Here is a 21,039-nt window from a genome sequence, read left to right on the forward strand (position 1 = left end):
GAGACATGGACATGGAGCAGCCCCAGCTGGGTGTGGGGTGTTTCTGTGCTGTGGGTGAGCTGCTGCCCCAGGGCCTTCCCCCCCCCCTGGAACTTGGGGGCTTGGCTGGTGCTGGTGTGTCTTGCTTGGAACGGGGGCTGAGGCTTTGGAGACGTTCGAAAGGGTGTTTGCTGCCTGACTTTGGCTTTCCTGGCACGGAGCTGCTGCCAGCGGGGTCATGCTGTCCTGGAAGCACAAGCAGCAAGGGGAGGGCTTGGCACAGCCTGGGCAGCTGCTGGGCTTCCCAGGCAGGGCACGGCTCCAGGGGCAGAAGCAGCGGGGTTTGGGGGCACCCACAGTGCGTGGAGTACGCCAGGCATCAAAGCTGGCACTCGTAGCCCCCCAGGTTTGGGGTGCACGATCGCCTCGTGCCAAGGGCCGGATCCACGTGGAGGAAGCAGACGCTCGGCACCAGGCACGACTTCGTTGGCATCTGCCTTTTATTGGCTGCGGGGGGGAGCAGGGGGCCGGGGAAGCAGGTCCGACCCCGCTCCCGGGTGAGCAAACCGCGAGGGTGTTCTCGGAACGGGGAAGGTGGTGGGGCTGGGTGGGTGCTGGGATGAGCGGGACACAACGAGCAGCTCCAGGAGGGGACGGGGTGCTCGGCCAAGCACAGCAGCCTGCCCCGATGGCAGGGATGTGGTGTGAGCCCTGCCCAGCTGCCTCTCCCCATGGCTGGCGGAAGCCCCCACGGGACCTGCTGGTTGCACGGGCCGTATCCCAGCCTGCAGGGCCTGATCCTGCTCCGGCTCATCCTTCCCAGGCCTCAGGAGCTGTTGCCTTATGCGTCAGCTGTGATGGTTTCCAGACCCTGCTGCGCTTCTGCAGCCACGGGAGGGCAGGGGATGCATCCCCAATGGATTTGCCCCCACACTACCTGGGGAGCACGGGGGCTGGCCCAGCAGCTGCGCCACCAGCAGCCGGAGGAGTGACAACGTCCCCTGGGTGCACGGGGTCCTGGAGGGGTGGGCGGGTGAGCAGGAGAGGAACAACTGGGGGCAGAGCCGGGGCCGCCTCCGTAGGGTGTGCTGGGCTGAGGCTGGGGGTGGCAGAGCCCAGCCCGTGCCCCGTGGTGGGGACGAGGTGGGGACGATGCCAGCCACGCAGGGCTGGGCAGGGGACAGGGTTAGGGGCGACGGCATCATCTGGGCTGTCGGCGTGGGGACCTGCGGGGCCGCCTGTCCCATGCTGGGCTCTATAGGTCTAAGACCTCCGCTGAGTAGGCACTGGGGTCCTCGTCCGACCGCGTGGTCACCTTGAACTGCCGCCGCAGGAAGCCCCCGTAGCGCTTCTGATTGTCCCACTTGAGCTTGGGCCGGATCCGGCGCATGAAGCCGCCGTAGCGCTTGTGCAGCTCCGCCAGCTCCTGCCCCTCGGCCCCCGTCCCCGCGGGCTCCTCGCTGCCCACGTCCCCCGGCCCCGGGTAGTCCTCGGGGGCCGCCCGCTCCCCCGGTTTGCGGCCGAAGCCCCCGAACTTCTTGCTGAGGCTGCCCTTGCTGTGGGCGTTCTCGCGCAGCAGGGACAGCAGCTTCCCCTTGGCCAGCTTCTTCATGAAGCCCCCGTAGCGCTTGGCCGGTGCCAGCGGCAGCTCCCCGGGGTTGGGATCCTGCTCCGGCTCTTCCTCGTCCTCTGCATCCGAAGGGGACGGGTCCGTCCCTTCGGCCAGGGCCACCAGCGGGGCCAGCAGCGCCAGCGCCTTCCTGCAGGTCTCCCACTCGGCACCAGGCGGCGAGGAGCCCTGGCACTCCCGCAGGCACATCTGCAAGACAGCAGCCGCGGCGCCCGCTGGCATCACCTGGCACGCGGGGCGCTCACCCTGCCAGGGGGTGCCACCACCCCAGCCCCTGGATCCGCGCCTGCCACGCTGCCAAGCTCAGCAAGGAGCCAAAGCTTGTGCACCCCCAGCACCCTTGGGTGCCTGCGACCACCCATACGAGCCCGCGAGCGCCCAGCTCTGCCGACCACACGCCGTCACCCTGCGACGTCCCCAAGCGTGTCCCCGCAACCCCCCAACCCTCGCTATTTTACCTCCTCGCTAAATTCCAGGGGCTGCTCGGGACCAGCACTCACCAGGGGCCGCACGCTGCTCTCGGTGCCCCGTCCCTGGCTGGCGCACAGGGAGCACTGGGTCGCGCAGTCGGCGGAGGCTGCCGCAGCCAGGGAGAGGCAGAGCACCAGCACCAGCGCCCGCCGCGCCATCCTGCCCTGCAGCCGCTGCCTGGGGAGGGCGAGACAGCACAGGGACCGTCACCTACCCGTGTCCAGCACCCAGAGCCCTCACCCCACCGTGCCCGGAGCCCCTCGCCACCCCGTGGGGTGGAGCAGGCCACCTACTGCTTCCACCCGCTCCTGGGGACGCGTGCCAGGACCCGTGCCGGCACCATTACCACTCACCTCTGGGAGCTGCTCCTGGGCACCAAGGGGGACAGGAGTGACCCGCGGGGACACCGCAGGACGCGGACCCCGCCTGCAGCCTGGCCCTTTGCACAAGCCTCGAGGACCAAAGCCCCATCCCGAGCCCCCCATCACCTCTTGTGTGTTGTCCGCAAGGACAGTCCCTTTTTCTTTTAGCGTCGCATTTCTCTGCAACATTGCGAGCGCGCGTTTGCGCGGCGTGGAGGGGATGAATCAGCGGCTCTCCCCTTGGCCTTGGGGAAGCACAACGCCGAGCTGCAGAGCCACCAGCCGAAGGGGCTGGGGGCGACGTGGGCAGGACTGGGTGCTGGGCTGTCGGTACGGCCTCAGCCCACTGCTATGCCCCGGCTGCTTCCCCCGCTCCCCTCCCTGCCGCGCTGCTTCTGTATGGGGAGTACAGTGGGAGGGAGGGAGGGGAAAAAAGCTTATTTCGGGATGAATCCTACCTGCCAGCCACGATTGCCATCCGCCGGCCTACTGAGAGCCCTGCCGGGGCATCTTGCCTCCGTGGATGTGCCCAGGAGGGCTGGACGTGCCGTGCTACGGCTCGGAGAGGGGCTGTGCCGGTGGCAGCGCCTGGTGCCACCCCTGAACCCCCCGGAGATGCTGGAGGGGCCGGTGGCCAGCACCGGTGGCAGCACCTGGGAACGGTGGTGACTCTGGGCCCACAACGGCCCTGGGAGGGAGAGCTGACCCCAAAGGGGCGTGCTGGCAGCAAGCACCCTCCTGCCTCCACGGCTGCTTTTATCTGGGGTGGAAAGGCATGACCCAGAGGGATCTGTTACACGTTAATGACGCATGTCAGAGACTATTGTATTCTCTGGCAGCGTCTGCTAATGTACTGTAATTGGCACTGATGAAGAAATGTTAATGCCACGGTATTAATTCATGCTAAATTAAATTTTAATTTGAATTATCTGCACCATCGTGTGTCAAGCTAGCTGCATTCCTCGGCTGCACCCACCGCACGCTGGCTCCGCGCGGCCCCGAGCACCGCCACGACTCGCCCCGGCAGAGCGGTGGGCACGGGGCAGGCGGCCCCCAAGGTGGGCACGGGCACGGACAGGGGCACGGCAGGACGGGCTGCCCTGCCCCACACCGCCGAGACCCCACGGGCAGTCCCTTCTCACCTCCCTGCCACCGAGACGGCACTGAGAGAGGAGTCCCCAGCCACCAAGGTAAGCGCGAGCTGCGATACCGAGGGAAACGAAGCTCACTAATTACACCCGTCGGCTGCACGGCAGCGCTGCTGCTGGGACCCTGCTCATCATCACTCCCTGCGCAGCCCAAGGAGATCGCCCCACGGCTGTCCGGCAGCAGGGAACAAGCTGCAGCCCCCCCCCGGCACCGCGGCCAGCCCGCCGTGAACCTACCTTGTCCCCGCACTGCCACCAAGGTCCCCACGGCGCTCTGCTGTGCTCCTGCTGCGGGAGGGAGGAGAGGCTGGCAGTACCGGGGCAGGGAAAGGGGGGGAAAACGCAGAGCTTAAGGCAAAAGTGAAAAGAAGGAACACGCAACGGGCAGAGACAAAGGGAGGAAGAACAGCGGGGTTAGAGCGTGACGCTGGGGTACCTGGGGGCACCCCGAGGCTGGGCATGTCTGCTCGGGCTCGTGTCCTGGAGCCACGTCCCGTCCACACGACCTCAGCCACCGCTGGAAGTGCCCCTGGTGGCTCTGGGCTCCTGCGTCTGCCCTCAGCACACCCAACCTGTGTCCCACGTGCACGGCCCCTCCGTTCCTGCCCCTTTTCTGCTCGGGGTTTTGATGCCCACCCAGGCTTTGCTCACGCGGAAAAGCCCCGAGTGCACCCATGTACCACGGGGCTGGATTACGACCTCGGCTGTACCGGCACCGGAGGGACGGGGAACCGGCACCAGGCAGGCAGCAGGTGACAGAGATCGGCAGCACGGCCAGGGGGAGGCTTTGCTCCCAGCCACACCCCCCCCCCCCGTAACTGTGAGCATTTCTAGCACAGAGACGTCCCCAGCCCTCACGCAGCGCCGGCACGCTCCGGGCGCCCAGGCTTGCAGCTTTCTCCTAGGGAAGTCTAACCCGGAGAGTTTGGGACCCTACAGATGTGTGGTGGAGAAGCAGAACCACCTTCCAGCAGCTCCTTTCCTCTCCGTTTTAAAAATGACCCGACGACAAGTTCAGGCCAACGTTTCTCAAAAAAAAAAGCCAATGACTTTTTGACCAGAATCGCGGCAAAACCCAGCAACGCCGCCGCACGGCGGGGTCTGGCCGAGGGCGCGCAGCTGGAGGCACCCTGCTGGCATTTCCCCAGCTCCCCGTGCCGTCTCGCTGCCCTCGGCTCTGTCCCTGCGAGCTCTCCGCGTGGGCAGGTGGCCGCGGCACCAGCATCGAAACGAACCCCCAGCGAAGCGAGGGGCGAGCGGAGCACCTGCGCCCAGGCGGGAGCCCCAGCCGCGCTTCCGAGCCTCAATAACGCGAGGAGCGCGAGGTGCCCCCGGCGCAGCAGCTGGGGAGATGTTTTTAAACAACCTGAGCCACGCTCCGGCGAGCAGGAGCGATGCCCAGCTGCAGCGAGGGGACGACGGCGAGGCGCGAGGCGCGAGGGAAGGGGAGCGAGGCGGCGACCCGAACCCCGAATCCGGAACCCCGAATCCGCGGCCGTGCGCCCCGGCCCTACCTGCTGGCGCTCCCCGTCCCGCCGAGCTCTCCCCCTTGGCCAAACCCTGCGGAGCTGGGGGGCACGCGGAGCCCCCCTCGCCCGGGGTCGCTGGCGGCGCTCCCGCCTCAGGCTGAGCCGGGCATCGGCGGCGAGGCTGGGCCGGAGGCCGTGGAGCGCGCGGGTGCCCGCTGGACTCGCCGCCCCGTCGGCTCCCAAGCCCGCTTTTATGGCCACCGAGTCTCCTCCTGCTGCGGGGCCCGGCTCCGCTCAGCGCCGCGGAGCCAATCGGGGTGAGGGAAGCTGTGAATAATCAGCCCCGCAGCATCCCCGCCACCTCCCGAGCAGGCTCTCCCGCCTCGCCACGGCCTCGCCAAGAGCCCTGGGGACCGGGTGCGAGCCCCCCCCCCCCCCAGCCTGTCCCGCAGCCCCTGCTTCCCCACCCCGGGGACCCCCGACGGGACGGGAATGCGGGTCCCCAGCGCGGCGGGCGGCGGGCGGGGGTCTCTGTCAGCTGCACGGGTGTGAATCCCTCCAGGGTGTTAATGCGAACCGTGCCCGAGACGCAGGGGGGCTAGGGGAGCCCTCGGCGCTGCGCCCCGTTATCCAGGCTCCGGAGAAGCCCCGTCCTCGTGGCGGTGCCGGGGAGAGGAAGGAGCCCACCCGAAAGGCACCGGGGAGGGCGAGGGGGTGGCTTTGCGCCCCGGGAGAGGCCGAGGAGCCGCTTGGGGCTTGCTCCCCCCACCCAGCTCGGCTGCAATCAGGCAGCAAAGACCTTGCAGAGACCCCCCCCCCCAACGCTGCGGGAGGGCCCAGACCCACCGGGCTTCCCCCACCGCCCTCCCCTCGTGCCCTCCTCCTCCCGGGAACAAACCCAAAAGGAACCCTGAAAAACCCTGAAGGGGCTGAGGGAGCGGGCTGAGGGAAGGCAGAGCCCCCCCCCCGGCACCCCCTGCTTGGCTCTGAGCCCTGCTCACACATTTCCAAGCCCGTTTTGGGGCTGGGCAGCGCTGGGACACCCCCCATAAGGCCACGTACCACCAGCACCACATCCTGACGCCCCCCCCGAACACCAAACCCCCCCCCAGGGCCCGGCCGCCCCGTCCCCAGCAGCTCCAGGGGCCGCAGCGCAGCCCATGCTCGCCTTGAAGACGGAGCTATTTTTATCGGCGCTCAAGAGGGATGTTTCCCAGCAACCCGACTTTCTCCCCGGCTTCAGCACCGGCTGCCGGACCCGGTGCCTGTGCTCAGCCCTCCCGGTGCCGGTGAGGGGCGCGGGGGCCATCGGCACCGCCGGGACCCTCCGGAGCCAGGCAAGGAGGCAGCGGGCGCCGGCCGTTCCCAGTCCCGCCAGTGCCACCCTCACCGGCCTCCACGTTTGGGGCACTGCGCTGAACCCAGAAGCTCATGGGGTCTCGTGGGGTGGGTTTTGGCTCAGCCAAGCTGGGGCTGAACCTGCGTGGGGGGACCGAGGGAGCAGGGAAAAGGAGGGGAAGCAAGGGTAGAGCACCCTGCTTCTCCCCGGGGCTGGCGGAGGGGACTGGAGGGGACTGGAGGGGATTGGAGGGGACTGGAGGGGATTGGAGGGGACTGGAGGGGACTGGAGGGGACATCCCGTGCAGGACCCGTGCTGGGAAGTGGCAGCAGCTCTGCGGGGAGGGGGGGGACACATCTCAGTCCCCAGAGGGCACAGGCAGAGGCTTCCTCGCCCCCCTCCATCCCCGCCGCTCACGTTGGCTGGGCTGTGCAGGCACGGAAGGAGAGAACAAAGCCGAGAACAAAAAGCAGCTGCAAACCGCAGCCGGCACCCTCAGCCCTGCGGCTGCTGCGGGTCGCCCCCGGGAGGTTTAACCCCCCGCCGCCAGAGCGAGCAGCCCTGCGGGCACCGCGAGGCTCCGCAGCGGCCGCGGGGAGGGTTTTCTCACGCCAAAACCACCACGTCTGTCGGCTCGCCCTCCCAAACTCACCAAGCACGGCTCCGAAAGCCAGCCTCCCTGCTTCGCCCCCGCTGCCGCGCAGGCAAACGGCTCGCTCGGAGCCCCTCTGGGTGGGAGCAGCAGCGCCCCGAGGGCTACCGCCCGCCTGGGGACCGGGGAGGGGAACGGTGCGGCCACGGCCGCACCCCAAAATCCGACCTGCCCGCAGCCGGGCCGGCTCTCGGCACACGCTGGGAGCCAAACGGGCTCAAAGCGAGCACCAAAAGCAGCACCCGGGGGGGCTGCAGCGACGCAAGCCCAGCGCAGGACCCCAGCGCCTATTGCTCAGCACCGCATCACGGCCCTGGCCGGCGGCAGCCCCCCGCCACAGCCCCGGTGTCCGCCGAGCCCCAGGAGGGGAACGGAGCCGCCCTGGCCCCGCCGACGCCCCCGTTGCTGGCACCGGGGTGCAGCCGCCTCGCTTGCAGCACCGCAGCCGGCGGGGTAATTGCACCGCGGGGAGAGGCGCTTGGGGAGCCCCCCGAGCACGGAGACGGGAGGGGTGGTAGCGAGGTGCCCCGTTGGGCAACCCAACCCCGTTGGGTTTCTCCCGTCCCCGGCCGCGTTATCGCCCACGTGCACCGCGGGTGCGAGAGGTTGGTCCCAGGGCTGGTCGCAGCCCGGGCGGGCGTGGGGGGCGACGGGGGTCCTCTCGGGAAAGGCGCTGCCTGCGAGCCCACCCGCCAGCGCCTTTAATTAATATTCATCTGTCGCTTCCTAATGGGAAAGCGTCTCTGAGTCACGCTGACGTTTCCCTGGGACAACGGTAATTAAGCACCTGGGTGAGAGATGTGCCGTAAGAGGGAAGTTTTCTCAACTCCCTCCGTTAAAAGCGGCTTCGGAGAGGAGGGGGACGAGCGTGCGCAGCGCCGCTCGCGGCACGTGGGAGGAGGCGGTGGCAGATAACACTGGCAGATAACGTCAGCCGGCGCCTGCGGGGCACCGGGGGGCTCTGCCCGGGCGCCTGCTCCCCCCTGCCCCTGTCCCCGGGGGTCCTGCCCCGCTGAGCCCCCTGGCCCAGCCTCGCACAGCAGCCGGTGACGGTGGCGGGGGGCGATGGCAGCTTTGGGACCATGGTGGAGGTGACATCCCAGTTGGGACCAGTTGGCAGTGCTGGAGGTGATATCCCAGTTGGGACCAGTTAGCAGTGATGGAGGTGACATCCCAATTTTGGGACCAGTTGGCAGTGGTGGAGGTGACATCCCAGTTGGGACCAGTTGGCACTGGCGGAGGTGACATCCTGATTTTGGGACCAGTTGGCAGTGGCGGAGGTGACATCCCAGTTGGGACCAGTTAGCAGTGATGGAGGTGACATCCCAATTTTGGGACCAGTTGGCAGTAGTGGAGGTGACATCCCAATTTTGGGACCAGTTGGCAGTGGCAGAGGTGACATCCCAGTTGGGACCAGTTAGCAGTGGTGGAGGTGACATCCCAGTTTTGGGACCAGTTGGCAGTAGTGGAGGTGACATCCCAGTTGGGACCAGTTAGCAGTGGTGGAGGTGACATCCCAGTTGGGACCAGTTGGCAGTGGTGGAGGTGACATCCCAGTTGGGACCAGTTGGCAGTGGCGGAGGTGACATCCCAGTTGGGACCAGTTAGCAGTGCTGGAGGTGACATCCCAGTTGGGACCAGTTAGCAGTGGTGGAGGTGACATCCCAGTTGGGACCAGTTGGCAGTGGTGGAGGTGACATCCCAATTTTGGGACCAGTTGGCAGTAGTGGAGGTGACATCCCAGTTGGGACCAGTTGGCAGTGGCGGAGGTGACATCCCAGTTGGGACCAGTTGGCAGTGGTGGCCAAGGAGGCGGGTGGGGACGGAGGGTGGCACTGAGTGGCGTTTGGGGCCCCGCTTCGTGTCCCGTGCACGAGGCCAGAGCAGGCCAGGAACCGGGACAGGAACCAGGACCGGTACCGGGACCGGGCCAGCCCTTGCCGGTAACCGGCTGCCGCCTCCTGCACCCCCTGCTCCGTGTCTCAGCCCCCGTCCCCCCCCCCAGGGGCCACCGGTGCCCGTCCCAGCGGCCCCACACTGCGGCGAGGGCCGGCCGCTTCTCCCCAAACCCCGCCACAGCCCCGCGGCCTCCGGGCCCCTACGAAGGCTCCGGGGGCAAACGGCTCCGGTGTCGGCACGGTTCCGTCGGGGGGAGCAGAGCAGGGGCCGGGGGCGGCGGCAGGTCCCGTAGCACCCGGTGAGCACGGGGGGGTCCCGTGGAGCCCGGTGAGGTTGAGCCCGGGGGTCCCGTAGCACCCGGTGACCCCACGTGCCCCTCTCCCAGCGACCGGAGCTCACGCCGCTCACCGGAGCCGCTCGCTCTCGGGCTGCCCACACCGGACCCACCGTGAGGGCCCCCCCGGTGCCCCCTCCCCGCCTCCCCCCCCCGGTACCGGGGGGGGGGGGTCCCCGGCGCTGCCCCCCCCCCCAGCCGCCCTCACGGCCGCACCGGGGGCCGCAGCGGGGACCCGGCCGCAGCGGGGCCGTGAGGCAGCACCGGGAGCCCCGGGGGGGGGTCTCCGTTAACCGGGACGGGGGGGGGGCGGCGGCTGAGGGACCTTAACGGGCTGGGACCGGGGCTGGGGCCGGGGGGAGCCGCTCCGGGAGCCGCCGTGCCCGGTGCCCGGTGCCCGGTGCCCGGTGCCCGGTGCCCGGTGCCCGGTGCCCGGTGCCCGGTGCCCGGTGCCCGGCCCCGCCCCTCCCGGCGGCACGCGCCGGTGACGTCACGGCGCGCAGCCCCGCCCCTCCCCGCAGCCAAGCCCCGCCCCCTCCCTCTCTGTTTACACCGGCCCGGCCCGTACCAACCCTCCGGGGGGGGGGGACGAGCGGGCCTGCCCCCACCCTGCCCCTCCCACCGCCCTAAACCCCCCCGTCGGGACATCGTCCGGTCCTTAACCGCCTCCACAAACCCCGACCTCCCCCACCGATCCCCTCCCGGTTACGGCGGGGACCCCTCTCCAAGCCTCTCCCCCCCCGCCCCCCCCCGCGGCCCGGCAGTGGTTCGCCCCGCGGCGCGCCGATTGGCCGCCCGCTTAAAGGGGCAGGCAGGGCGCGCTTTTCCGCCCTCCGTCGCGGCGGCGGCGGCGGCGGCGCGTGCCCCCCTCGCCCGAGCGCGCGCGCGGCGCTCCCCGGGCGGGCGGGGGGCGAGCGCGCGGCACCCCCCCCCCACCGCCCCCCTCCCACCCGGCGGCGTCGCCATGGAGACGGCGGACGGTGGCCGCCGAGGGACACAAAGGGCGGCGCGGCGGCGGCGGGCGGCTCGGCGCGGGGCCATGGCGGCGGCGGCGACGGCGGCGGGGCCGGGGCCGGGAGGTGCCGGGGCCGGTACCGGTGGCGGTGGTGGTGCCGGTGGCGGTGGGGCCCCGCGGTACCGGCTGCTGGCCGAGATCGGCCGCGGGGCGTACGGCGTGGTGTACGAGGCGGTGTCGGGCCGCGGCGGCGCCCGGTTGGCCGTGAAGCGGATCCGCTGCGACGCCCCCGAGAACGTGGAGCTGGCGCTGGCCGAGTTCTGGGCGCTCACCAGCCTGCGGCGGCAGCACCCCAACGTGGTGCGCTTCGAGGAGTGCGTGCTGCAGCGGCACGGCCTGGGGCAGCGCATGAGCCACGGCAACAAGCGCAGCCAGCTCTACCTGCGCCTCGTCGAGACCTCCCTCAAAGGTACACCCGGCTCCGGACCCCCACGACCCCCCCCCGGTACCGGCACGGCCCCCCCGGTACAGGCACGGCACCCCCTGGGCCTCCCCGGTACCTGCACGGCCCCCCCAGGGCCCCCCCGGTAGCAGCACCCCAGCCCCGGGGCACCCCCGGTACCGACACTGCACCCTCGGACCACCCCGGTACCGGCACCACACTCCCGGTACCGTCATGGCCCCCCCGGGGCACCCCCGAGTCCCCCCAGCCCCCCCCGGCCTCCTTCCTTCCTGCCCCCCCTACCTCTGAGCTCCCTGGACCCCCCCCAGACCCCCAGTCCCCTCCATGGAGGCCCCAGACCTTGCTCTGATCCCCCCCACCCCGTGCCCTCTCCCCTCAGGGAGCAGCCCAACCCCCCCCCCTTAGCTCCCCTCCTCTTTATTCACCTCGCTGCCCTTCCCATATAACCCCAGCTCACCCCAGCGCACCCCTGCTTGTCTCAGTCCCCCCCAAAAGCTGTGCCCCCCCCCCCGCTGACACCCTCCCCGATCACCCCCATGGGACCCAGCACGCACCCAGCCCTCTGTCACCTCTCCTGGCCCCTCTGCTGCCCCCCCTGTCCCCTCCCCTCTGCCCCCTTCCTCCTTGTGCAGCACCCAGGGACCCCTCTCCCTCCCCCTGCAGCCCCCCCAGCCCTGTGCCCCCCTCCCAGGGGACCCCTTGTTGTTACCCCCAGGCTCGGGTGCACCCTGGGGACGTCCCCGTGTGCTGCCCTCAGCCCTTCCCTGTGCCCCTGTCCTGCGCGTGCCTTCTCCATCACACCCCCACCTCCAGCTGCTGTGCCCTCTGCGCCCCCCCCGCAGCGCTGACACCCCCCACAGCCTGTACGCACCCTTGGGGACCTTCCCTACGCATGGTCCCATCCCCGAGCACCCCAAGGCTGCAGCCCCTCTGGGTGCTCCGTTTGGGCTCTTACAGTTTTGAGGCTATTTTTTGTGCTCCCCTGTCCCCAGTTCCCCCCCCCCACCAGCAAGTACGGGGGCAGAGGTGTGCCCGTGACCTGGGCTGGCACCCCCACCTTCCCCCGGGGTCCCTCCCAGCACCACGGAGCTGTCGGGGTCCCCTCCTGCCGCAGCCGACGGCTGCTGTGCTGGTGACATCCCCCAGACGCTCCCTCCCTCTGCTCCCTTGGCTGCCTGTCAGGCCCGGCTTGGCCAACGTGAGCTGGAGATGTGGAAAAACACCAGAGCTCCGGCTCCTCCGAGCACCCCCCGGCCACAGCCAGCTCCCCCCGACACCTCCCCAAAGGTCCGCGAGGTGCCGGGACCCCCCCGCCCCGCGCCCCTCGGGGAGCTGGGTCTCCCCGTGCCTGCCCCGCACCCACGCAGACTTTCTCCTCCAGACCCCTGTGGAAGGCTGCAGGGCCGTTCCCCGAGCAGATCGGCAGCTCCCGAACCCACGGGGACATGCCTGGACCTGTGTGGCCATCCCCACGCGGCCCCGATGCTGGCCTCCCTCCTTCCCCCCCCTGTGCTCAACCACTCGAGGCAGCGGCCTGCAGAAGGGCAGGGACTGATTTTTCTGATTTTCCACGTCGCCGAGCAGCCCCCTGCGTTTGGGGTGCCCAAGCTGCAGCGGGGAAAGCTCCACGCAGGGATCTCCCATGCGGAGATCTCTGCCCGCCCTGGCCCTGCTGCCTCCCCCAGCCCCGGGTTCGATGCCGTGCTGATAAATATTTTTATTTTTTTATTTATTTTTTTAACACCAGAGCTTAGGTGGGCCGCTGAGCTCCGTCCCTGAGGTGCCGGCGCGTGGCCGTGCCGCTCGGCACGACCGCAGCGCGGCTATTTACGGGCTGCACAGATGCCGTGCCAGGCGCGGGGAGAGGTGGGGGGGGGGGGGATTACTCTGAATCGGGAGCATAACTGCCAGGACGCCGGGCTGTGCCAGGGCGTCGTCGTTTCAAATTTATTATTCTGCATCTCCTTTTGGGCAGGATGCACAAGGAAGCCTCGAGGGGAGGCGTGTACGTGAGCGGTGTGCTCGGTGCCCCGACGTGTGCGCGCCTCCGGGGCTTGTGCGTGGCTGCGTGCCCCTCTTGTCGCTCCTGACCCACGGTGGTGACGGGCAGAGCTGCCCCTCTCGGGGAGCAGGGGCAGGGGGTTGCTTCCTAGCGCCCCTTTTTTCCGAGCCACCAACCCAGCGCCGTGCTCGTGGGTGCCCGGGCATCACCCGTGGGTCCAAGCACCCGGCTTCGCGCCGCTGATACTTCTCCCCAGCGCAGCCTCTTTGCTCAGAGGGGACTCGGAGGCAGTGGGATGCTGCTTCTGCTGTCCTTAGGCTGCTCCCGGCGATGCCGGGCAAGTCAGCGAGCCGGTAACGAGCTCCCCGGGCGGGCTGCGGGGATGGAGGGGTTGGCACACGACTGGGGCCGGCAGCGCAGGGCCTGGTGAGGAGGTGCTCGGAGGACCGGGTCTGGCCTCTCCTGCATCCCTTTAGCTCTTGGCAGCCTGAGTGGCTTAAAAAAAAAAAAAAAATCTCATCTTTCGGAAGCGCCTTGCCGGCTCTTTACGTTTAAGGCTGTTTGTTTTGAAGGCAGGAAGATGATTTAACAGCTAAAACACTTTCAGATTATAGGAAGAAAACGAGGAAATATTGCTCTTGGCTTTAGCCTCTCCCAGCAGCGCTCCACCCAAAGCGAAGCGCGCCGTGCTCGCAGCTACCACCGGGTCAGCGGCGTCCTCCCTGCGCCTGCAGAGGGTCGGGGGCCAGGTTTTAACTCGGAGCCTTCGTTCTAACGCCAAGCCTCAGCTTGTTGGCGCCGGGGGGGCCCCCGCTGTTGGTGAGCTGGTGATGGAGCCTCGTCCCCTGGGAGGCTGAGCTCCGTGCCCCGCTGCTGGGGTTCGGCAGCCCCCGGGCGTGAGCTGGGCTGAGCAGCTTCTGCCTCGGCTCCCTGCTGGCATGTCCTCGCTCCGGAGGAGCTGCAGATTTCTGTCCTGCACATCCGAGCTGTCCTTTGCTGCTCCTCACCATGCAGGCCTCCTCACCCACCGCCTGCAGGTGCCCCAGCGCCGCGCCCCCACCCCCCCGATGCTCCCCCAGCCCTACCCCTGGGCCCTGCCGAGGGGCAGGGAGGTGCAGCCAACCCCTCGTGTTGTGCCGTGTTTCATCTCCATGGCAGTAGCCATGGCTACAGACTGTTTGTGCAAATAACCCCGATTCCCACCCGCTCCCACCACTGACCGCTGCGCGCCCGGGTGCCGGAGAGCCCGGGGCTGGTGGCCCTGGTAGTCCTTGGCTTTACCTGCTGCCGGAAGGTGGCTTTCCCAAATCGTCTCTAGGGCTTTGCTTAAAAAAAAAAAAAGGGAAAAAAACCCACAACACCACTTTGTCAGGCGGGTGGGGTTAGCTAACTGGCTTCTGGACACGTTTGTCCGGGCTGTGCTCGCTGTGGCAGAGGCGAGCGGCGTCCTCCTGCTTCTCCCCGTGGTCCTCGAGGGAAAACCAATTCCTGGAGCAAAGCGAGGCCGTGGCTGCATCTGAAATGGCAGCGCCAGCAGCTGGCTGGCTCAGAGAGAGGTCTGGTGAAGGAAGAAGCTGGTGGGGCCGCGCTAAATAGTGGTGGCACCGATCAGCAGGGCAGCGGGCGTACCCGTAAGCATGGCTGAGATGGCACTTAAGCACTGTTGTCTGCTTGAGCCTCCGGTTTCCTCTGTAAAGCCTCGCTGACACTTAACCAGCACCAGATAAGGTGGCCGAGCTCCCCGAGCACAAACCCAGTGCTCCCAGTCACCCTTCCAGCCCGAGAGCTGCCAGCAGGGCCGTGACACCGGCGTGCCTCCGCGTAGCACAGCTTGGCTGGCAGCGCTCGGGGGTGATTTACTGCCCCGTGGCAGTCTCACCAATAAAGCTTAAGGCTATGGGCAGCCTCTGCCTGCTGCTGCAGGGCTCGGTGGTGGAGCTGGCGTCCACCTGGAGCTGGTTTTCCCGTAGACTCACCACTGAACCCCCCCCCCCCCCTTGTGCCTTTCCTCCTGGGCTGCTTCGGCTTTCGGAGCCCGGAGGGAATCGCCCCATGGCAAGTTCCTGGCGCCCTGACTGCGTGAACCGTGCCTGTGCCTTGCTGAGCTGGCCTGGGTGCTTTGTAATGTTCCTGAAAAACCAACTCTTGTTTATTTATTTATTTTTTTTCCCCTTTCGGTAAGGTGAGAGGATCCTGGGCTACGCGGAGGAGCCGTGCTACCTCTGGTTCGTGATGGAGTTCTGCGAGGGGGGAGACCTCAACCAGTACGTGCTGTCGCGACGGCCCGACCCGGCCACGAACAGGAGCTTCATGCTGCAGCTGACCAGCGCCATCGCCTTCCTGCACAAGAACCACATCGTCCATCGGGACCTGAAGCCGGACAACATCCTCATCACCGAGAAATCCGGCGCCCCGGTTCTCAAGGTGGCCGACTTCGGGCTCAGCAAGGTGTGCGCCGGTCTCACGGCTCGGGGCAAGAAGGGCGGCAACGAGAACAAAAACGTGAATGTGAACAAGTACTGGCTGTCCTCGGCTTGCGGCTCCGACTTCTACATGGCCCCCGAGGTCTGGGAGGGACACTACACGGCCAAGGCTGACATCTTTGCCCTCGGCATCATCATCTGGGCCATGATCGAGAGGATAACTTTCATCGATGCTGAGACCAAGAAGGAGCTGCTGGGGACCTACGTCAAGCAGGGGACTGAGATCGTGCCCGTTGGGGAAGCGCTGCTAGAAAACCCAAAGATGGAGCTGCACATCCCTCAGAAACGCAGGACTTCCATGTCTGAGGGGATCAAGCAGCTCCTGAAAGACATGTTGGCTGCTAACCCGCAGGATCGACCTGATGCCTTTGAGCTTGAAACCAGGATGGACCAGGTTACGTGTGCTGCTTAAATTCAGGGCAGGGCACCGCTGTGCTGTGCAGCTGGGTAAGTGATCGGCCGTTTTTATGTTATTCCGTCCGCTGTACCAGCCCGCTAACGCACTTTGTAGTGACACAATGGAGTCTTTTTATGTTCCCAAAGCTATTTCTGCAGTGACTCATCAGAGCGCTGTTTCTGAGGGCTCTTTTTCCACCTATTCTATTGCAGAAATAAAGCAGAGGTGGGAAGCAGAATTAGCAGCTGCATGTCCCGGTGCAGCCCGAAGCCCCGGGGGCTGCCAGGAGCCCTGCTCCATGGGGCCTGGCCAGGTTTGTGGTGGGGAGACGCGTGAGCACCCCCTGACACCAGCTTTGGGTACGTGCTGTTGTTAGGGGTTCTCCAGGCCAAACGCTTCGATGAAATCAAAAAAAAATCACAGATCACAAGGGGCGAGGATGACGTTTTTCCAGCCCTGGTCTCTCACGAGCTGCTGTGGAGCTGCGTAGTGCTGCTCACTTGTGAAGAGCCCGCCTGCGTCAGGTGCTGGCACGGCACCTCCCCAGCCCTTACCCGGACACCAAGCAGATCCCACTGGATCAAAGTAAGCCCCAAATACGAGAGAGCAAAGAGCCAACACCGCCGCTGTAGCCAGCGAACCCCTGGCTGGCAGCCTTGAGATCGATGGCCGCGTGCCGTTCGCTGCGGGGTGCAACGGGGAAGGGAAGGACCCTTGGGCAGGTGCTGCTCAAAAACCTCCTTGCAGCTCACCTGAGCGCTCCCCAGCTCATGTAGGACACTGTGCCAGTCGTGCCCTGCCTGCTCACACCGCCCTGCAGAGGGACCAGAGAGGTTCTGTGCTGTCTCCAGCGTCCCTCGGTGGCTCCCTGCCCTCCCTGCGGGGCTCCAGAAGCCAGCCTCATGGATGTACCCCTTGGGGACAGGGGCTCCTGGGACTTACCCAGCTCCTGGCACCCTGGGGGGCTCCCAAACTCTCTGTGTGCGCAGAGCAAGTGTTTGATGCGCCCCCCCCCAAAGAGGCAGGAACGCAGCAGTGGAAAACCCCACTGGGTAGGTCTGGTGCTGTCACTGCTGGTTTGTCCAAACCGATCCACGAACCGTCTCCTCCGCATTCCTGGCACAAAATACTTTGGCTCCCTTAAGCTCTCCTGCGCAAATAATTGATGTGACCTGACAACTTCTGCCAGGGGCTGGGGCTCGGCGCTGGTCCTGGGGCGAGCATGGGCTGCGGGTCAGGGCTGGGGAGCGAGTCTGCGGAAACGTGAGCCCTTCAGGAGGGCGTAAAGAACCCCCCGGGGCCAGGGCAGAGCTCCCCACCTCGTGCCCCGGAGCGAGGGAGGAGGCATTTCTCCTTGCTGCTGGGAGCCGCTGCTGCGTGGCCAGGGCTGGGGCTCGCCGCTGCCATCTGCTCGCGCGCCGCGCGCGTTGCTGACACGATGCTGAGTTATGCAACCAGCCCGTGCCCTCCGGGGAGAGCTCATCCTGCGCCTATCTGCAGAATAGGACACGCAGGGATAACAAACACGCAGGGGACAGTCCTACCCCGGGGCTGTTTGCATAAAACCCAGCTGCTTTCCCAGCCATCCAACCTCCCCCCCCCCCCCCGCCGCCGCCTCCCTCCATCCGCCGTGAGCCTGCACCGATTGTCTGCCGGTGACGCAGCTGCAGTGGAGATGCCGCGCTTATACAACGCAGCGTGGCCCAGATAGGGGCCCGGCCGTATGGCCCTGCGCACCCACGGCCTCACGCGGCACGGCGGGGAGCGTCCCCCTGCTTCGTTCATGGGGCGGCAGAGCAGTCAGCGTGCTCTCCCGGAGGACTTTTTTTAACGCGTCGTGTCCGGGTGTGCTCGAAGCAGGCTAGCTCTGGCCGCGCGGAGCTTTTATTTCATGCAAAATCTCAAATCGGAAGCCCGCTTGAGAAGCTTAAAATCGGGATTTAGGGCAGGGCCTGAATTCTGCTCCCAGGTAATTTAAGCTGACCGGGAAACTCAAGTAACCTCCTCCCGCTAGGCTGTGACACTTGGGCGCGGGGCGTAGGGACGTGCAGTCAGTTCCCCTTCCCCGGGACCCTGCTCAGGCTCGGTTCACGTCATAACCTGGAAAACTGTAACCCTGATCCTGGCAATCAGATTTTCGCTTATCCTGTGCTATGCCGCTGACCTCTTTGTGCTTCACGTCCCGGCAGCTCTGCTTTTCCTTCTGGTACAGGTGCTGCCAGTCAGCAGGCTCTGTACTCTGGTACCCTTCCAAAACGCAGGCATTAAATTCAGTTCCCGGCCAGGAAAAGTGTTTCTGGCGTGGTTTCAGCTGAATGCCAGGGTGGAGACGAGCCTGCTTATCACCTGCTTATCACCGTGCCATCCTCGCCAGCAATTCCCCGTGGCCCCGGAGCAGCGGGTCCTGCAGAGGTGGGCAGCATCCCCTGGGGAAAAGCGGTTCTTCCCTTACCCAAACTGCTTCCCCATCCCCTGCGGCAGGGGGTTATGTAAAAGCCAGACTTTGCTGTTCCAAAAACATGCCTTTGGGGCAAAGGGTGCCGATCTAGTGCAATTAGCGGTTGGATTGTGTTGGGTACCTGCTGATGGTCTCTTGATTGCTGTGTGATAGCCCAGCCCCAGCGCAGTTTAAGCAGTATTTCACCCTCCTTGCTGATACGGGAAGGCTTCCCCTAAGTCAGAAAGTTGTAAAGCAGCCGGATCTCGGCTTGTCCTGCTCTGCCTGGTGGCTCTGTTGCCTTCCTCGGGCCCCACGGCCCCCTGGCCACCCTCCCTTCCCATAAGATGTCCAGCCGCGGTGGCATTGCTCAGTGTGGGAGGCAGCATCTCGTGGTAAATCAGACTGCATGGTGTTTGCGCCGTGGGTGAAATAGGTCTGATTTTGGGGCGGGAGGCAGGGATCTGTGCGTGCGGAGTGGTTCAGAGGTGCTGTGCTCAGCAGGAAGGTGCAGGAAAGGGCAGCCAAAACTGCCCCGCTCCGCTGCCACCTCCTTTATCGCTCCAGCGTCAGCCGAAGCAACTGTTGGCACTCGTGGTTTTTCTCCCATTCACGTTTCAAAGTGCAGCTGGGCTGGTACTGAACAGGCTGCCGCGTGCGGTGCCTCCTCTCCCCACTGAGCACGTCTGCAGGGCTCCGTGTCTGCAGGGCAGGGATGTGGGGCAGACCACAAACGTCTCCGGCCGTGAGCTGTCGGTGGGGAGGTCTCGTCTGCAGGTGCTGGGCTCTCTTCTCCCTTGGCTGAGGCCCTCCGCTCCCACGAGGACCGCGTTGCCACCTCCTGCCCGCCGTGATCTGCGGGTCAGTGTCGTCCTCGTCAGGTGCTGGGTGAGGACTCCGGGCTGTTGGTCACATCCTGCTGATGCCGGGTGAACGTTCGAGCTGATTAAAACCGCAAGTGGCGTCAGTGGAGGGATTAAAAGCTCTCCAGCAAGCCCCAGAAACAACGTGCGTCAATGTGGTGAGCTCTCCTGCCGCCGAGCTGCGAGCTCGGGGCTGCTCAGACAAGGAGCTTCCTGAAGCTGCTCCGGGGAACACGAACAGCAGCGCTGCCCTGCTTGCTGATGAAGCTGTACCCCGGGAGGAACCTTCCAGAAAATTCCTCGCACGATCGCCCCTGCCCTGACGTCCCGGTGCCGCTCGCAAGCCTGCCTTGTTAGGCAGAAAAGGCTTTTTTCTCACCGCAGCCCACAGAGGTGGCGTTTTCAGGCAGCCTCCCCCGAAAAGCAGCGCGCACATGGCCCTGGTCCCTGCTCCGAGCGGTGGAGGCAGCCTCGTCCTTTAAAACAAACCTGCCCTGAGGTGTGGGTTTCTTTCAGATTTCCCAGGACTGAGGGATTTGAGCAGTTTGCTGGGCAGCAGCGGTTTTGTTTCGGCAGCCCCCTCCTGCTGCTCCGTTTGTCCCAGTGCCGGCGGGGACCTGGCCGTGCCCCCCGCGCTGGTGTCCCCCACGGGACGGGGACCTGAACTGCAGGAAAATCACCCCCGTGTGCGGCACGTGGTGCAAAGCACTGCGCTCCCCTTGGTCTGAGGTTTGTGGGGTTAAACTGGGGGAAGGCGGCTGCTGCCCTCTGTCCCCTGCTGCTTCCCCCAGACCCAGGCAGCGAGCATCCTGGCGGGCAGCGCTGCGTGCCCGTCCTGCTCGGCTCTCGGTCGCGCTGAAACGGATTTCGACGGCCTCTTGCAGAGCCACTTGAGAGCCCGAGCTGCTGCTGACGCACAGGGCGAGAGGCTCAGAGCAGCTCCGAAGTCACGGCGTGTTCCGCCTTTCTCAGCAGCACCCCACGTGGGCCCTCAAGGACGGGCGCTGTCACCCCGAGTGCCCGGCCTCGTGGCAGCAGGGCTGTCACCACCAGCCCCACGGGATGGGGCCGTGCTGGCCCCCAATCTCGGGGCAGCGGGATGCCTGCTCCATGCGGGGCTGTCTGAGTCACTTCTAAGAAAAAAAAACGAGGAAAAAATGACCACAAACTGAGGCTTGACCCCAGCAGCAGGGCTGGACCAGTAACAAAAGCTCTGCAAGGTAAAGAGACACGGAGCTCTCAGCAGCGATGCCCTCTGCCCTTCCACCCAGCTGGGTGACTCCAGCAGCAGCCCAGTTATCCCATCACCTTCCTCCAGTGCAGCTTTGTTGTTAAAGTCATTGGTTCCTGGTGATTCTGCTCCCTGTCCCTGCCTGGGTCAGGCTGCAGGGCGTCGTGCTCAGCCACAACACGGTGACTGGGACAGAACCGCTGACGTACCTGGTCACCAAAACTGACACACCTGGTCACTCTTTCTCCTTTCTTGTTTTTTCTTGCAGGTTTGTTTACCAGGGACCCGTAATCTCCATTATTTACGTGCAACGAGGGATGTCAAAGATAAGGGAAGAAGACGACGCGGAAGATCCCTGGTCTGCAGGATCTCTGGCAATGTGAATTTTTCGGGTGTTACTTTTTGTTGGGAAGAGGTGTTTCGGGGCTGCGGGGAGGGCTGCAGGGGCCTGCAGAAGAGCACGGGCTGGGCAATTACCGTGCTCACTACTCCTGAACGAGACCCAGAGAGCAGAGCTGCCCCTGCCCAGCCCTCCCCATGTTCCCCCGTGCTGCAGTTTGACTCAGTAGATGTTAATCGAGATCTGGTGCCGTAAGGACGTGGCAATCAGCAGCCCAGCAGCGAGGCGTGCTGCCAGGCACGAGCACTGAGCCCAGCTGGGCACGGTTTGGGGTTTAAAGCTCTCGCTTCCTCCTCGGGAAGCAGGAGTGAGGCAATCGCTGGGTTTGCACTGGGACTGCAATGCTTTAGGAAAGGTGAGTCTCTTGAGCTGGGTATTGCAAGCAGTAAAATGAGGTCATAGCCACGCGGCTTCACGCTGCTCGGGCTGTAGGCAGTTGACGTTAGGATAGAGTAGCATAAACGAGCTGGAGAGTTGCTCGGGAAGGGAGGTCTGGCCCTGCCTGTTCTCCTCCAGCTGGATTTC

The 21,039-nt window shown here is 66.0% G+C and overlaps 2 protein-coding genes across 3 annotated transcripts; one reads left to right on the forward strand and one right to left on the reverse strand.

The window, feature by feature from the left end:
• Positions 1-994: 994 nt before the first annotated feature.
• On the reverse strand, positions 995-5,243 carry PDYN (prodynorphin). 2 transcript variants are annotated; one of them, XM_048074663.2, is made up of 4 exons: positions 5,105-5,157; positions 3,828-3,906; positions 2,110-2,257; positions 995-1,798 (listed from the first exon to the last, which is right to left on the reverse strand). In XM_048074663.2, the coding sequence occupies exons 3-4, from the start codon at positions 2,236-2,238 to the stop codon at positions 1,235-1,237; spliced, it is 693 nt and encodes a 230-aa protein (XP_047930620.2). In that variant the 5' UTR covers positions 2,239-2,257; positions 3,828-3,906; positions 5,105-5,157; the 3' UTR covers positions 995-1,234. The 2 variants fall into 2 exon arrangements, with proteins under 2 accessions (XP_047930620.2, XP_047930619.2); XM_048074662.2 differs by lacking the exon at positions 3,828-3,906 and having other exon boundaries at positions 5,105-5,243.
• Positions 5,244-10,232: 4,989 nt separating this feature from the next.
• On the forward strand, positions 10,233-15,633 carry STK35 (serine/threonine kinase 35). Its single transcript, XM_066978308.1, has 2 exons — positions 10,233-10,707; positions 14,886-15,633. The coding sequence occupies exons 1-2, from the start codon at positions 10,248-10,250 to the stop codon at positions 15,596-15,598; spliced, it is 1,173 nt and encodes a 390-aa protein (XP_066834409.1). The 5' UTR covers positions 10,233-10,247; the 3' UTR covers positions 15,599-15,633.
• Positions 15,634-21,039: the final 5,406 nt, after the last annotated feature.

This window comes from Anser cygnoides, chromosome 16, assembly GCF_040182565.1.
Source record: "Anser cygnoides isolate HZ-2024a breed goose chromosome 16, Taihu_goose_T2T_genome, whole genome shotgun sequence".
Classification (NCBI taxonomy): Eukaryota; Metazoa; Chordata; class Aves; order Anseriformes; family Anatidae; genus Anser; species Anser cygnoides.

Bases quoted from the DNA above. Each gene is read 5' to 3' on its own strand.
- PDYN (XM_048074662.2), bottom strand. From the start codon at position 2,238: ATGGCGCGGCGGGCGCTGGTGCTGGTGCTCTGCCTCTCCCTGGCTGCG. The intron at 1,799-2,109 runs GTGAGTGCTGGT...GCTGTCTTGCAG, and splicing joins AGAGCAGCGTGCGGCCCCTG to ATGTGCCTGCGGGAGTGCCA.
- STK35 (XM_066978308.1), top strand. From the start codon at position 10,248: ATGGAGACGGCGGACGGTGGCCGCCGAGGGACACAAAGGGCGGCGCGG. The intron at 10,708-14,885 runs GTACACCCGGCT...CCTTTCGGTAAG, and splicing joins CGTCGAGACCTCCCTCAAAG to GTGAGAGGATCCTGGGCTAC.